General features: G+C 41.0%; 1 protein-coding gene across 1 annotated transcript in view; it reads right to left on the bottom strand.

Moving 5' to 3' along the window:
• The window catches only part of LOC146514251 (mediator of RNA polymerase II transcription subunit 13-like), an 88,164-nt gene that overhangs the window by 22,398 nt on the left and 48,387 nt on the right, over nucleotides 1-17,379 (bottom strand). The window contains 2 exon segments of the mRNA XM_085165844.1: nucleotides 6,481-6,564; nucleotides 9,163-9,247. Coding sequence (XP_085021970.1) covers nucleotides 6,481-6,564; nucleotides 9,163-9,247 — 169 coding nt within the window.

The following is a 17,379-nucleotide window of genomic DNA, read 5'->3' as shown; positions in this document are numbered from 1 at the left end:
TGCTGCATGTACAACACCACTATTAAAAGTAACATAGGGGCACATGCGGTAAGTTTGATGTATTATTCAGCGGCCCCTGGTGAGTGGCCTTAGCTAGTGTTGCTATCACAATCTTTGTGTTCAAACAGTCCTCAAATGAAAAGGTGTGGTGTAGACAAAAAAAAAGCACAAAGATTGATTGATTGTTTGGGTTGTTTTTTTTTACAGAATCTCTGCAAACGCTCAATCCAATCATTACCAAGTGGCTAAAAAAACTTCAGTGTGAGCCAAAACAGGCTTTTACTTCATATCTATGATCTAATTAAAAACAGAGGGAAGGGGTCTGGTTTTAGGTTGTTGCTCTGATGTATCACCATCCTCTCTATTGATCTGTATGTTTTTTTCTCTCCTCCTTCTTGAACTCTCTCGCATGCTTTCTGTGGTTTCTCACCTGGTAATATAAGAAATCTGGGTTATTGCGCATCGCATGTTCTCTGCATTTTGTCCATAGGGAGGCTGAACACGCACGTGGAAAACGTGCGTGTTCAGCAAGGAGAAAATACAAACCTCTCAATAATCCAAAATGATTAACTTTACAACTTAATACCACACTTAATTCTGGAAATGATACTATCAAATTTTGCCATTCATTCACTTTTTTGTGCTCGCCCGCGCAGAAATGAGAAAAATCGACAGCAAATTATTGGATGAAATAAGTATGAAGGGAAAAAGTACCGAAAACTCCCAGCAGCTAAACTTTAAAGAGCCGATATAAACAAATTAGAATACAGTGATTTAATTTAAGCAGCTAATTCGCCTGAAATGATCCCACATCTGGGATGCAGACTTCTTCCCAGTTGCAGTTTTACATATATGATCAGTTTTTTTAAACCTTTTTTTTCTAATAGCTCAAAAAACAAAGAATGTATATGTGCAAAAAATTCAAAGCTGATCCTTTCCCCCACTTTCACATTAGTATTACTCTCCACACAATAATGAGGATAAAGAATGTGTTACTGTGTCTGTTGCAGTGAGGGAGGGGGTGGTTGCATACTTACAATGAAAATAAATTAGGTCATCAGATTGTTTATATTTGTTTTTGGGGGTTTTTACTAACTTGTTTGTGTTGTTTGTGAATGAATGTGACTGAATTTATTTATTTTTAAGCTAGGACTCCATAAAACCCAATTCCAGCCTCGCTCCTCTCCTGCTCATGCAGTTAACCGTGGCATCTGAACTGTGCATACTGGTAAATTATTTCACAGGTTAAAACTGAGATGTAGCAAAGGTACATGGAGAATTTTCAGAATGTGAAGGATAAGAGATGACGGGGGGGTTGGGGGGGGGAGATCTTTTTTCTCCTTTCATTTCTTTATGTTATGTTTTTATTTCTGGAGATTCTGTGACCTTGTGGTGTGGCCTAACACCAGATGTCTGTTGCCTAGGAGATGGCTCATATCTCAATGTCACTTATCCCCAAGGAGAGGAGAGGAGAGGAGAGGAGAGGAGAGGAGAGGAGAGGAGAGGAGAGGAGAGGAGAGGAGAGGAGAGGAAGAGGGGAGGACCTGCAGTGTGTTTTAAAAAGCTTGTTCTGTCAGGTCAGGTAAGAATTTCTGAGATTTAAAAATATACATATTTAGGTAGGTGATGCAGCTTGTGTCTGTTTTATAGCCATGCTACACTAAAATAACCACATTATTTATGCATGAGTATATAACCATTAGTGAAATTAAAGCACCAATATTAACAAGCATACTGTGTACTGCACTTGACATGCATAGAATTGACTGAACTAATGAGAGAGACAGACTCTAATACAACCATTCAGCCGTCTATAGTAATGATTAATTTATGACCCCCTACTTTCACTGAGCCCCACCACACACACTGAGCCTCCACCCCACTCTTCCTCCCTCTCACGCTTCTCCTCTCATGCTCTCCCCTGTAACTCTCTCCCCTCAGCGTCTGATGCAATGCGTTACCAACCCAGAGTGCTTTCCTCTCATTCAGACACAAAGAGAGCAGGAGTGTTGGGTTAAGAAAGGAGGGGTTGACGTTTGTGTTGTTGTTGGTGGTGGTGTTGGTGGGAGTGGGGGTGGGTGGGAGGAGTGGGTTTGGGAATGTTCTCCTGGATGCGCCGATTCCCGCTGTGCCCCAGGGACACGTACGAGATAAACACCAGATAAGCCTGACAAAGGCAGCAGCGCCAAGGCGCAGGAGTTGGCATGAAGAGGCAGCATGCCATTGATATTAGCACCAAAGCGCCCCCTGTTGGGGATAAAAAGGCACAGAGTGGAAGTGAAGAGGAGACAAAGGAGGTGGTAACACAGCTGAGGCGGGAGGTCACTGTACGCCTAACTGAGCAATGTCCCCCTCATGGCACGAAAACACTGATGGCCAGAGATCTGCAGGGGTTTTTAGGACTCACACTGTCAAGTGTGGGGCAACAGTGCAATTGTGGGAACAAGGGATGGTTTCTGTGTGTGTGGAGAATGAGGGAGGGGGGAGGCTGTGTGCTGGAAGTGAGCTGTGGAGATATGTGGCAAGTGCAGGCACAAAATGTACAGACATCTATAAAACACTTGTATTTGTTTGTGTGAGCGTTCAAGTACATTTCTCTCCATCTCCGTCTCTGTCGTCCCTCGCAGGACTTGTAATAATTCACAGAAAGAACAAGTCAGGATTGGCATAGCAGGGGGGCGTAGCAGCTGACAACATATTCAAACAGAGCTGTCGAACTCAAGAGGAATTACATGATGTGCAAAAGTCACACACACACGCAAATACACAAAAAGTACGGCACATGTTCAAACGCCGAATGTGTGTCTATGTCCACTTACAGTAGGACACACGTAACAGCGTCTTCACACCGCCCTACTGCCCACATATAATTTAATTTATCTCCAATAACGAGATATGTGATCACTGCTAGCTCTACTTACTAAGATGTACTGTTTGCATGGGTTGTTGATTTGTTGTATACTTGTACGTCATTTGTATATTGTGCGGTTTTATGGTGCCATCATGGGGTCTACAGAGATAAACTTATAGTTTTGCTAAAATTGGGCATCTTACATTAATATGCAAAAGTCTTGCACAAACCGTGATTTATTTATATTCTGCGTCCAAGGAGCCACTTTCCTGTAAGTTTGTAAAGTGCTCTCCATGCCTTCTTTGGACACTCATTTGACTCATTATCGCTTCAGTTCTTGTACACGACCATTTTTAGAGGAATGTGTTTTGTTTGTGTTGTTTGCTCGTCAGTCTTTGACTCATGAATCATTTAAGCATAAAACAAACACCTAACTCAAGAACGGAGTCAGAATCAGAATTACGTTTTAATGCCAAGTTTGCCTGGTACAGAACGCTGGTACAGAAATACAATATAGTGTTGAAGAGTGTCTACACATAAGCAATTTTGAATTGTATCTTTTGTATTATTTGTATTTTAATAGTACATTTGTATTTTTCTATACAAATGTATAGAAAAATACAAATGGGATTCACTGAATCCCAAAGAGCAACTCGCTGAAAATTATGCAAATCTTGGCATGGTGTGGAGTGTATTCTTAAAAAATTTGTGGAAACTGGAAATGTGAAGGATAAAAGAGGAAACAGCTGGACTGAAAAAGTGTCTGCGGCAGATGAACAGAATCTGAAAGTCATGTTCTTAGGAAACAGGAATAAAAATCCAGCAAAGACCTGACACGGTACTTGAGAAATGCACCTGACCCTTCAGTTGATCCATCTACTGTTCACTTAAGCCTCATCAGAGATGATCTCAATGAAAGGGTGTCTGTCAAGAAGCCACTCTTAAGGAAGGGAAACAGGAAGAAAAGGCTGGCGTTTACCAAATTACACGAGAAATGGATTAAAAATCAGCGGCAACAGGTCTTTTCACATTTTCCAAGATCAAAACTTTTGCACAGTATATATGAATTATACTGAAATCCACTCACATGAACTGTCCCTGAAAAAAATCCATTTTTTAAAAATTTACCACATCATTACTTTGTAGACGCCCTTTTACCAGAACAAACGCTAACGTATAGCATTTGTAAAAAACAGCTGTTACCAGATGTTTCAAATTATTACAAAGTCACACATCAAAGGCCCTGACTGGACTGGAGGATAATAACATTTGTTGGGGGTTTTCTTGTTTACAGCAAGCCATAATACATCACCAGTATAACACATGACCTCAAAAAAAGAGGAAGAAGAAAATGTTAAGAATCTATTGCCGAAGCTGCATGCCTTTATAGCTGGACTCTTCTGCCCTGAATGCATTACCCCACTGGGAGAAGTTAAACAGGCCCTTGGAAAGCAAACATCCCCTCGGAAACAAACCTGTACTACTTCCAAACATTTGAACCAGAGGCAGCAAAAGGTTTGCTACACAGTATCAAAGTATCTGGTAGTACGATAGAGCCAAGTTATATGCTCGTGGAGCTCAAGCATGGCCATTCATACTTCATTAAAATGATTAACCAATAAAGAAACAATTGAATGACGAAAATGTTGCTGTTTTTTTTTTTTCCTTTTTGGTTTTTTGTTTTGTTTTTCCAGCTGAAAGTTCGGTCAGTTAGCAAAATCTTTCTGTTTTATAATTAAACAGGCCAATCAGCTACCAGAACGTTTTCTGTAATTTTACACATTTATTTCTTACAATTTAAGTCCAAACAGACTTCTATTATTAATTACAGCAGATTTTATTTATCACATAGAAAGCATTATTGAAATTGCACTTCTTTTCTTATATTAATGCATCTCAGGGATTAAATGTGTCAATAAACTTCTTTACACTGACAGAAATGGGGGATTTCAGCGCTCTGGCACATGTGAGATCAAAGAGAGCTTTATGTGCACATGATGTACAAAGAGTTTGGCATCCCTGACTTAACGTTTATATTTCTATTTCATTTATAGTTTTTGTTTTCAATTCTCCTTTAGTTCATTGTCCCTCAGTTCCTATAAAAGTTACTGCTACTTTAGAGTCTTCCCCCTCCTCCATGCACCTCAGAAGCTGCGCCAGAAACTACTACTGAGCCAACACAAGCCCCCAGACCAGCTTCAGTGCTCATTCTAATATGTTATTTATAAGCATTTTTAAAAATATTAGAGCTTGTTATAGAAGTTAAGAGGTTTTATCTTCATATGCACAGTGGAAATATACACAGCAACCTACACTGGGAAAATTGTATTTCGCCGATCTTTCCCTTCACAGAAAAAAAATTCTAAAAATTCTAATGAAAATAAAAATAAGAATAATAATAAGAAACTTTGGAAAAGAAAGTGGAAGTCATACATGTGCAAACAACAAAAAGAGTTCAAAAGACCTGCGCTTGAAAAACTGAGTTGTACCTCAACTTTGTGCAAGTGTGCAAACACATCTGTATAAATCAGTGGAGCAGCAGATAGCAACAGTCACGGTAATACTCAGCAGTCTCATTCAGGAGTCTGATGGCAGTGTCACAAGCATTCACATTCTCTCCATCTTCATAAAATCATTCAGCGAAAAAATCAAAACATCCGCATTCTGAATTATATCTGATTCCTCCATTACTTTATCACCGATACATACAGTACGTTCTACCAGGAGTGCTTTTTGGTACAAAGATGTCAAGCTTTCTCACAGTGTTTCACCGATATATGCAGTACAAGTGACACACACTCCTCGAGATGTCACGCGGCATGCCTCGCTGAGAGGCTTCCACCTGCTCTAAACAGCTAAACCCAAGTTTGCCTCAGCACATCACAGCAGAGTGCACTCGTGTCAGCAACTTTCTACAGGAAGAGTTTCCTGTGCATTTGTTCCTTTGCGCTACGTTTGAATGACAATGCAATTTACAACTTAACAATGTCCAAATATATTATATAAACGCATGCATGATTTGTGCGTGTGTGTGCTCATGTGTGTGTTTGCTGCAGCTACGCAATATAAAGCAGATTTCCAAAAGGAGCTGTTTGACAAAGCCACTTACTTATCCACTCAGCGTTTGAGCTCTGCTATGTTAGAAATGTAAAGAATGGTGCCTCCTCACCAGCAGGAAAAGCTGAAGTGGGCCGACCGAGCTGTGTGAGGCAAGTGTAATGGCTGCAGCAACAAGTTGAACTACTGTCATCACACCCACCCCTCTTTTTACTCTGTTTCAGTCTCAGTGACTGTCTCCCACACTGCCTACACAGTGTGATCCACAACCCTTCCCTCACCCTGGGAGAGAGAGAGGGGGGGAGCTGTGAGAACTCAGCTATGCTCTCACCTTCCAACACTGCTCTAGTTTTTAATAGTCTCACACCACGGGCCAGCTGCTGAAACATCAAGGACAGACGACACTACAAAGTGTGACACAGCTATTCGCACAGCCAAGCTGTGTCACGCTTTGCAAACATGCATTTCTCAGAGTCAAACATACATGAAAGAGGAATAAAGAAGAAGAAATCCTATTAAAAGTAACCAAATGAGACGTGTGCATGCACTTTTGTGCCAAGTGTTCGACTTACGTGTTGCCTAAAGACTTCTCCTCCAGCTCGTGCGGCTTGAAGAACCATTTTCCAATCCTCACGAACCCCTTATCCGTCAAACATCTGCAGCGATGAGCAAGAGAGGAAGGAAACCCCAAGGAGAGTAAGAGAGCCGTCAGTTTTCTCTCATCATCATCAGCAAGCAAGCGATTGATTAACTGCAACATCTGAATAGCATTGTGCGCTTCAATCAAAGCATCAAGTAACAAAAAATATTGTTGTAAAGCTGAAAGAGTTTTTGAGTTTGTAAAAGTGATGTTCAGAATGAACTTTAAGGCAGCTGCATGATAGCGTGCAATTTTAATCATTTTCAGCCGAATAGTTTCACAGTTACAATTATTTTTAAAAAAGTTATAATTAGCCAAAAAAAATTGTATTAGCTTTCTAATCTTCCTGTCTTGAGCCATTTTACTTTGGCTCTTTGCTTCTCAGAACTGTCTACTATTTTACTTATTACTAGTAATGCTGATATGTAGTTTGCAAGTGCACAGGGGAAGGAAGAGTAATTTTCTGCTAATCTGTTTCACCAACGTGATTTGCACTTTTGCACATGGTTTGCCAAAGCCACTTCTTTCATCTGAACAAAATATGATCACGTCAAAGTTCAGTTCAGTCATCACGCTCCCTGTTTGGCTGTGCAACCAGCCCTTTTAGAAGTTTTTGACTCGTCTCTGTGTGCAGGTGCCAGTGAATCCCCCGCTGAAATCTCTGACCTGGGTCAAGGAATTACAGTGATTTCAAGAAGTCCACCTCACTCACCCAGACTCAGCTATCCAAAACTTTCAGTCTCCAGCTGTACCATCTTTGGTGCATTCTGATTAATACATTTTGTCATCTGATCGTGCCTTTCCATTACATATAAGCTATTTCTGAGTTTTACAATAATATTCATAAGGAACAGATTACTATAATGACTGTAGGGTATGTATGTCTCTTTTCTCTTCCTAGATTTATTAATCAATCTGGATGAAACATAAACTGGCTGGGGTGTGTATGTTGTTGTTTGTAAATGCATTTTGCCAAACTATTTCTTGACTGAATTGTGTTGTCACGTCATCGCCATCGCATACAACTGCATGCTAAAATGTAAAATGTAAAATGAGGCCTTGCCTTTTTTTCCTGTAAATGTGGGGAGTTGATATTTTTCTCTCATTTCCCTTAACTCTATCTTGACACCGCTGTGTTACCAATATCTCAATTTACCTGCAACAGCGACTGCCAAAAACTGCGCAGGAGAAAAACAGCAGGAAAAACCCCCCAAACACACTTTTAGCTTTTTTTAATCATCTGGCAAACTAATCACTTATGATTACGCTGTACAAAGTGTCGCTATTGCATTTTATTTATGATCATATTTTCTGATTCTGCCCACTGCGTTGTCTTTATTGGAGCCAACCAATACATTCATCTTCCAGTAGATCAAGGGTATGAGGATCATTTATGGTAATAAATAACAATAAAATAGCATCCATCCATTTGAGAGTCGGGATATAAATTTAAATCTATAAATCTGGTGGTTGATGTCACACTTTGATTCTTTATTCAGCAAAACGTCTTTACTGTGATTGGCCGATTTCCTTGTGACACTCTGTCTCTTACAGCTCTTATTCTCATGCCAACTTAACAAGCAGCAAAACAGAGTTATTGTAACATCTTAACTTTTTCATTAACTTTAGCAAAAGTTATATTTCTGTCTTTATGCTATTCAATCCTTTAAATTAAAAAAACTGCTTGTAAAAGAAAAAAACTGAAGTTTTTGATGACAATAATCATAATTAAAATCGGATCTACAATATCGGCAGCCTGAGACAGAGGTCAGCTTGATCTGCAGAATATAAAAGAGAAAGTGGAACTGATACCTTTAGTGTTGAAACAGTGAGCTATTTAAGGAGTTAGCTTCAAGGTAATAGGAAGGTTAATTCAGCATGCCCCCTATGATGATCACTGATGCTTCACTTAATAGAGAGCAAATATGTGCTGCTTCATTTAACAGATGGCTCTGACTCAGAAAGGAGAGCTTTGGGTACTTGAGCAAGTGATTCAGCACTCAGTTTATAATTCCATTAAGGTGAAGCTCATGCAGGAAAACTAACGCGCTCTGTCACTTTGACTTAAAGTTGTTGTTTTTTATTTGTTTGTTTGTTTGTTTATTTGTTTGGTGACTTTCACAATTCAATTCCCAAAACAGGAAGAAATACACCCCTATTTTGCATTTAGAAGTCGCTGCGTAAATATTTAGGAAATGGGAATCTGAGGACATATTGCACTATTATTTTACCCCTATCGCTTTGTTGTTGCACCTTTGAGCTGGGTGCAAAGGTAATAAAAAAATCTAATCTACATGTGTGTAAAAGGCTGAGCTGGCATGAAGCGACGCTGCTGTGTCAGACGTGAAGCCCTTCTGTGTAAACTCTGGTGGCATTACACCAGCTCGCTGTGGTTCAGCGTAAACAAGCAAAGGCGCCATAAAGCGGGGTCTCCGTGGACACCAGCATGGTGAAATCTCTGTGTTAAACAGGACTGCTCATTATTTGCCTCAACAGGCTACACTTATGGGTGCCACAGTGGAGTTATCCAGCAGTACGCTTGTTGTTAGACACCATTTATTTACATTTGTTTACAGCTCTCGCGGTGGACTGGAGAAAGCGCTGATGGTTTTACCTTTCCAGCAGGTTGTGTATGGCCTTGAACAGAAGGGTTCTGCACTCGTAGGAAAGCCCACACTCCCACAGGCCCTCCTCACCAACTGAAAGAAAAGGAAACAAAGATATTTGTCAAGATTTTTTTTCTTTTTTCTTTCTTTTTTTACTTTTTTGTTAATGAAAATTTGTAGTTGTATCAAGCAACCAGCCATGGAGCGACATCCACCAATTTCCAGCATGCTTATCCCTAACCGGTCACAGGCCTAGCTTGCAACTAGCACATCTTTTGCTCATTTGCCTCAGCTCTATCTTGGTACCGCTGTGTTACCCAAATCTCAACTCACCTACAATAGCAACTGCCAACAAGTGTGTAAAACTGCAGTAAACCCCCCCAACGCACACTTTTAGCCTTCAAACTATTCACTCATGATTACCCTGTACATTATTATTTATTATTTATAGCCATTTTTTCAGATGCTTTGCTCTGCTGTGTCCTTATCAGAACCAGTCAATGCCCTAATCTTCAAATAGATCAACGATATAGAGGTAATATGTTCAATTACGAGCCACATGCTAACATGCTGTTAGTGGGGAAGCTGCTCGCTGTTGATAACAACAAACCCAATCAAACACTTAAAATCACCCTCAGCTGATTGATCTGGACATTATAAAGAAGCTAATAAAGGCAAAGTACAATAAAGCAAAGTGATTAAAGTTACCCAGAGCCTCGATATGAGCATCAAAGCTGGTGAAGCTATAAACATAGTGAGAAATTATGTACACTTGACACTTGTTTTGTTATCTAAATCTGTTGCACCTCTATTTGCTTGATGTAAGATGAAATCTCTCAAGCAAAGGCGCGTGAGCAGCAACCCATTTTCAGTTCATTTCTTTTTCCAGTAGCAGACTACTTGACTGTATATAAATGTATTCAGTTGTGTAAGTGAATAAGTTTTACAGTTACAGGCATTACAGGCGTATGCATGGAAAAAAGCAGAATTTGGTTTGTATATGCTGTCAGTCATAGTCATTAGAAAGAAAAATCAGTAAAAGGAGGTCACACTTTGCAAAAAGATCCAAAACTGGAATCAGCCAAGAAAATTGTGATGTGGCAGCCGTGAATCGGTGCATCTCTAATGAGAAAGTATTACATTACTGTTATCTCAGTAAGTAACGTCATTTACTGTGACAGTAGGACATCTGCACACGCCACCTTGACAATAATAAACAGCACATGGAATTTTGTTTATGGATAACTCTGTCAAAACATGCTGCATGTGCTGATGAGATAATTTACACATCATATTTAAAATCAAGATGATGCCCGTGTGTGTGTGTGTGTGTGCGTGTGTGTGTGCGTGTGTGTGTGTGTGTGTGTGTGTGTGTGTGTGTGTGAAGACAGAGAGTTTCCTCGGCTGTACAGCTGTCACATTGGCTGCAACGACGGCCCAGTCAAACCCCATGCAGTTGTCAGCCCCTGTTAGCCTGAGAGTGAGAGCATGCCTGTATCTATACAGGCTGACACACAGGCTTCACCCTGCTCAGGTTTTTACATGAATAAAGAGTTTTAACTCCATTCACTTTTCCTTTAAAAACGTGTCTGAAGACAAATTAAGTCAAGTTTGTCTAAGCATCTTTGGTCTGCAGTATGCTGTGAACAATCCTTCTGCCTCCTGATTTCTTTACCCCCCACTCCGGCTCCCACCCAAAACCTACCCTGGCACCAACCCCCACTGCCTTCCTCCCAAAAAAAAAAAAAAAAGGAGACACACTCTCACACACACACTGTCAAATGCACACACAGCGGCCAGTTAACAGTGTTTCTCTTTGTTCTTTGCCATATACCTGCAGGGCTGCTGGAAGAACTGGAGGATTGTGGGTGGGTGTTGTGTTTGCTTATAGGGTGGTGGCAAACAAACCAAGCATCACAGAAATACACAAGGAAAAAAAAAGGAATGAGAGACAGAAGCAGAGGCAGATCGCCGGGGGGATGGGTGGCACAAACCCCAGAAGAGGTTTCCTCTTTCTCTCCTCTGTCTCCTTTTTATCTCCTCCCTGATTTTCTTTCTTTCTTTTTTTGCCGTGTCTGTCTTTCTTCATTTCTGTTGCTTTGTTGATATTTCCCTCCTATTTTTTCTTCTTCTTCTTCTTCTTCTCCATACCAGAGTGAATGAAATTTCCTTACTCGCCAGAATTACCCTGTAACCATGGAAACGCTGGCGGTGAGAGCATGGCGCCCTGGCATTCAATTTCAGCACTGGTCCCTCCCACCCCTCACCCCTCCTCCTCCTTCTCCTCCTTTTCTCTGTTCTATTGCTTCCAACACCCCTCCACCGTGCCCCCGCATCCCCCCCCCCACCCCTTCCGCCCTTTCACCCACCCACCCCTCATTTACTCCTGCTTCAGGGCTCAGACAGGAAGCTCGCTCATGCCAGCTCTTCTACAGAGGAGAGAGAGAGAGCGAACACCATGAGCAGAATGCCAAGTCTCCACAAAATCCAGCTCATTAGCTCTCACTGTCTCTATATCTCCCCCCCTCTCCCCCGCTATTAAAAATCCCACAATTTTTTTACCTTCCCAAACTCTGGCAGTCCTGTACAACCCATCTTCATTTACTCTCCTCATGACCAGCTCCACAACACGCTCCTGACCCCTATTACTCCAGAACTATGTCACAGAGTCCTCAGCCTCACATTTTCCAGCACTTCCACCCAAAAGTCAACAAACTGAGCCACCATCTAAAAGGAAACATTGCCACATTCGCTCTCCTAATGCATGTAATTTTGTAGCTAATAAAAGAGAAGAACGTGTGTAGCAAATCCCAACGGTAGCGCCAGAGTACGTTTTAGATGCCAGAAAACACGCGATTCACACTGGACGCTCACGTTTATAGTGTAGTTGTCAAAGAGCCAGCTCACTGCGCCATATCAACACGAGGTGTGACAAATCACTGTTGCAGGGAAACAAGGTCAGGCATCCACACAAGCACGTGCACACGCTATTAGTGTAAATATAGAAAAAATGGAGTGTGAAATAAACTAGCAGTGATATCAAAAAGGGGATGAAGAAAATACCATGAAACTGTCATTTCACCAACAGTCGGCTGATGACCATCACTACCTTTCCATTTTTAACTGCCTGTTTTATTGGAGGAGAAACACAGAAGGCCTGATGAAGAAGCACACTGTCAACGCTAAATGCACAGCTAAGTACAATACAGCTTTACAGCATCATGATCAATCATTCATCCCATCCCGAGCTACAGGGAACTGCATCACGCCTGAAAGATTTTAAAGGAGCTGGGTGCAATCGACCTCGGTCTCCATTAGATTAAACTGACTCATCAGTTTTTGTTTTACTAGGTCTGACTAATTAGCGCTCAGTTTTTAAAGAAGCAGATGCAATTAAAAGCTGTTTTCACATTGATTTACATCTTACACTCACTTCAAATTTATGTCGAAGTAGAAAGACAGTAAAGAAAAATGAGGGGAAACAACTGCAAAAAAAGAGTGTGTGTGCAATCTACCTAAGTAAACAGCAATAATTAAAATTATATGTTTAATGATATGATATATCATGCATGCTTCAGGATCTCTTCATTTTTCATTACGATGCATCCTTACAATAATAGAGAGAAAACCCCAACAATCAGATGACCCTCTATGAGCAAGCACTTAGTGACAGTGGAAGGAAAAACTAATTTTAACAGGAAGAAACCTCCAGCAGAACCAGGCTCAGGGAGGGGCAACCATCAGCCGAGGGTGAAAGGAGGGAGATGAGACTAAGGCTGTGTGAGACGAAACAAGGAGAAAGTATTTTTGCCAGAATCAAGGCTGACTTTTTTAAACCCTTAAATTCCAATGATGACGAACCGTAAGCTCCAATATAACAACATTCCCTAAACACTTCACCCGCAGATATCATACGACGTGAACAGCATAGCCAAAGTACAAGAACTGCCCATTTAAAGAAATGTAAACTCAACACCACTGTTCATTTGGTCCCTAGCAACAGACGTGCCAAGTGTGAAGTAGAAAAGTGAAGAGCACATAAACAAACAGCGATTCCTTCTTTTGTTAGTGAGATAAGAGATGAAAAATTGGAGTAAATTCTAACATCTGAGAAACTGGAGGAAAAAGTCAAAAATAAAAATCATGTGGAAAAATTACGCAATTAGCAAAGCAGCTGCTGTTAATCATGGCAATCAGGCAATCAGTTGCTCAACTAATATCTTTATGAGCGCGTGCGTGGGTGCAAGTCTTTGTGTACATGCATGTAACGTGAAGTAACATCCTCACAAATGCATGTTTATTTCACGCAGCCTTGCCACCCTCAATCCTCGTGCCACAATGCTCTTAACTGCTGCGCCACGTCAAACACAAACAAGCAGTGATGGAACTGGGTCGCCACTACCACTCTGAACACTTCTCCCTCTCTTTTTCTCCATTCCACCCTCCGCATCTAACCCCAGCTTTCCACCTCCATCTGTCCATCAGTCCCTCTTTTTTCTCTTTGTGTGCTCTCTCTCTCGCCTTCTCTTTCAGCTCCTCAGACTGTGTTGCCCTGGCACCACTAGAGGGACTGACCGCTCACTATAACTCTGAGCTAATAAACACAAAGACGGTATTGATCCGAAGTCTGGCGGTGACATCACGCTGCCTTTCATACGGTGACCTTTTTCCACGCTTGAAAAAGTAACACGTTACTGTAATCACATTACATTTTGTTTGCAATCTTTCAAATACTGTGGGTAAAGCACATTATGGTTAATACTGAGCTCTTTAATGATCCCTCGTGCTTTGTGAAAAAAACATGTGAGCAACTCTGTGGCAAAGATGGGGCTAAAAATGGCAGAGCAATCTACAACTTTCTAAGGTTTGGAAATATGCTGTATAATTCAAATGTATTGTGCAAAGGGACCGAGAACGTGAAGGTTAAAGTGAAGAAGGCTGGATACGCCCTTATTAGTATAGGGATTTGTGCTGATATGTAGACATAATTATTAGCACAAATGTCACTTGGCAATTATGTAACAATGCGTCTCATGACGATGCAAAAGTAATGTAACGAGAAGTGTGGCAGATGACTTCCTCCAGCTGAATTACTTCATGAAAAGAAACAAAAGGTGAGGTCTAATACATGACTTTCTTAAGCATTGTTGTTTCTCCCCCTCCTGCTCTCTGTCTTGTTTTGGATCAATAGCACCAGCAGTTCTGCTGTCCACCGGTGTCTGTGCCGTGCGCACACTATGAGCTCTCACTGGGCAGCGTGTGTGTGTGTGTGTGTGTGTGTGTTTATGTGTGCAATTTCACACAAACCCCGCTGCCACTTTACTAATTAGCTGGCCCGCTGCATGTCTGAGCAGAGGTTGGTCTCTGTTTACTCTGTGTGTATGTGTGCAAGCATCTATGTGTGTGAGTCTGCAATGCTTGGGTATGCATGGCAACACAGTGTGTGTTTTCATTAATATGAAAGAAAAGAAACATTACAAGGCTGCACAGATGGGGAGAAAGTGAAACAGAAGAAGACGTGGCACAGAGGGAAAAAGGGAGGAGGACGATAACGACACATCTCAGAAGAGGATAACAAATCTACAAATGCGGGTTGGGGATGGAGGCAGTTTTCATAATTATCCCCCCAAAAAATCATTTATAACTGTTCCCATATTTACTGAGGGTTTTTTTTTAATCACAGAGTAAAAATTTATAACTGTTTTACTACTCTTTTTGTAACTATTTAAACATTTTTATTAAAAGAAATAATTTGAACTTTAACTGAACTTCACCCACTCAGCGGACACTTCATTAGGTACAACTTTATTAGGTTTAACTACTTATTAAGGCAAATATTTAATCAGCCAGTTACACGGCAGCAACACAGCACTTTTAGGCATGTAGACATGATGTCCAAATTACCTGCTGAAGGTCAAGGTGAGCATCAGAATGGGGAAGAAAGATTATTCAAGTGACTTTTAATTAGGTAATATTTGTTGGAGCCTGTCAGGCTGGTGTGGATATTTCCGAACTGCTTATTTTCCCACACAACCATCTCTTGAGTTTACAGAGAATGGACCAAAGTAGAGGAAATATCCAGTGGGTGGCAGCTTTTGGACAAAAACGCCGCATTGATGCCAGAGGTCACAGGATAATGACCAGACTGCATCAAGCTGATAGGAAGGTAACAGTAACTCCAATAACCACTTGCTACAAGGGATGTAGAAAAGCATACAATGTGTTGAATGTCAAAGCAGATGTTAGGAAACTGAAGCTATAATTCACACAGGCTCTTCGAAATTAGACAATAGAAGATTGTAAAAACATTGCTGAATCTCACGAGCCTTGAGTTTTGCTGTGACATTCAGATAGCAGGGTCAGAGTTTGGTATAAACAACATGAAAGCATGGATCCTTTTACGACCACAGCGTACCCGTCTTCTGATGGCTGCTTCCAGCAGGATAAGGTTACCAAAAGACTAAGAATACTGAGAGTTGCATATAGCTGTAATTGAACACAGACAACATCTACAGCGTGTATGTAAATGTGCTGATGTCATGAAATGCTCACAGTACAGTTTACGACAATGCCTGGCAGTCACACACAAGAATAAGCGCTAACGCTTGATGAGGTCTAAAGATGTCACCCAGGAAAATTAAAAGGCTGTGAAAGCGGCCCATTTCAACATGCCTGCAGTGATCTTTTAGATCAGCACAAACACAAAGTTCAATTCTTTTTTATTCATGTATTGATCGGCACATTTAGCCCATGACGCTATCCCACTTCAATTTATTTTTCTCCCCTCTCCACATAAAGGGGAATATTCCAGCTAATAATGTGTAATTTTGTGATATGACGCAGCAAACTTCTATCTTTTATATTTCTTATTTAATACTCACACAGACATCATAACAATAAAAACAACAGTGTGCAGGGAGAAGCCAGATGCCCACAGGGGATTACTAACAGCGCTTTCCAGTACAGTAACAGTAGTTTGCTGTCTATTTGCTGGCTGGCGATATGGCACTGCTGCAGCATGAGCCAGAGTTTATGCAGCTTATACCCTAAGTATAGTCATAAGCAAAGAAAGAGAACTGTCCATCACTGTTCTCCTCTTTTTCCTCTTGCGCCTTATTGAGTAAACAGATCTGTGAAAACGCAAATCACTCCCTGTCTCCCCCCTCAGCCGCTTGTCCGGAGCCAGCCCAGCCATTCCTATCATTCGCGAGCCCCATTCATTCATAAGGTCTCCTGGTAGATGAAAGGAGACGCAGCACTGGTCCACACTGCCAGAACGTGTGTTTTTTCTTAAGCTGGAGATGAAAACACAGTTCTTAATTTGTCAACTAGGAGGTCACATCTGAGGCATCCAAACCTGCTACAGCTCACAGGTGAGGCGAAGCAAGAACCTGTTGCAGTATTGGAAACTTCTCTTGTTTGCCTTTAGACATACTGGAATTTTTCTTGGGAGCAATTAGCATTGCTAATTCTTGGATAATTAAAATATTAAAGGGCCCTTTTCTTCCTCCACAGCTTTTCTGTTTTACATGGTCAATTTTTTTCCCTCTGCATGAGTTTGACATGGTGTGGCTGTCTTATGTAACAGCAGCTAGTTCTCTTCTCCGGCCTACTCTTTCTGGTTGTAGGTGTGCAAATGTGTTAAAATTAGCTGTACAATTTAGGTAGAAAGGAATCCTGCGTGCATTTCCATGATAACTGGCTGAAAAGCAGTGCTATTTTTTTTCATTGTCTTCAGTAAGCTACATGATGTGAATGACACACGAGAATAAGATGAGAGGAAATCAGTTAAACAAGCAGCAGCTGACATTAGTGGCACAAAGGCTCGGCATCGTGCGGTGCTTTCTTTTTATCCTTGTAATACTCACATTGGTGCTTTACTGTGAGATTTACACATTTTTAAAAGTTATTATGTAATATGCTTGTAGGATCACAAGCTTCAAATCCAGCAGAGGTTGTTTAGATGTGAGGTAACAAACACAACAAGGATTTCTGAAATTAAAAGAAACTTGGTTTCTGTGCTTGCTGCTTGTTTGCAGTTGGGGTGCTTTAGAGATCAACACCAGGTTTCTACTTAGACATTCATACAGCTCACTATGTAACATTACATTTTGTATCAACACACGCACAAAAAAGGAACATATTTCCTTTTCACCTGATTTCAGTTTCATACTGTGCCCTCAATCCCTCACACACTCTCATGATCTAGTGACACCGTTCTCCTA

The sequence above is a fragment of the Neolamprologus multifasciatus genome, chromosome 7, assembly GCF_963576455.1.
Source record: "Neolamprologus multifasciatus chromosome 7, fNeoMul1.2, whole genome shotgun sequence".
NCBI lineage: Eukaryota > Metazoa > Chordata > Actinopteri > Cichliformes > Cichlidae > Neolamprologus > Neolamprologus multifasciatus.
Note: the sequence above shows the minus strand (reverse complement) of the source record. Positions and strands in the feature narration are given on the sequence as shown.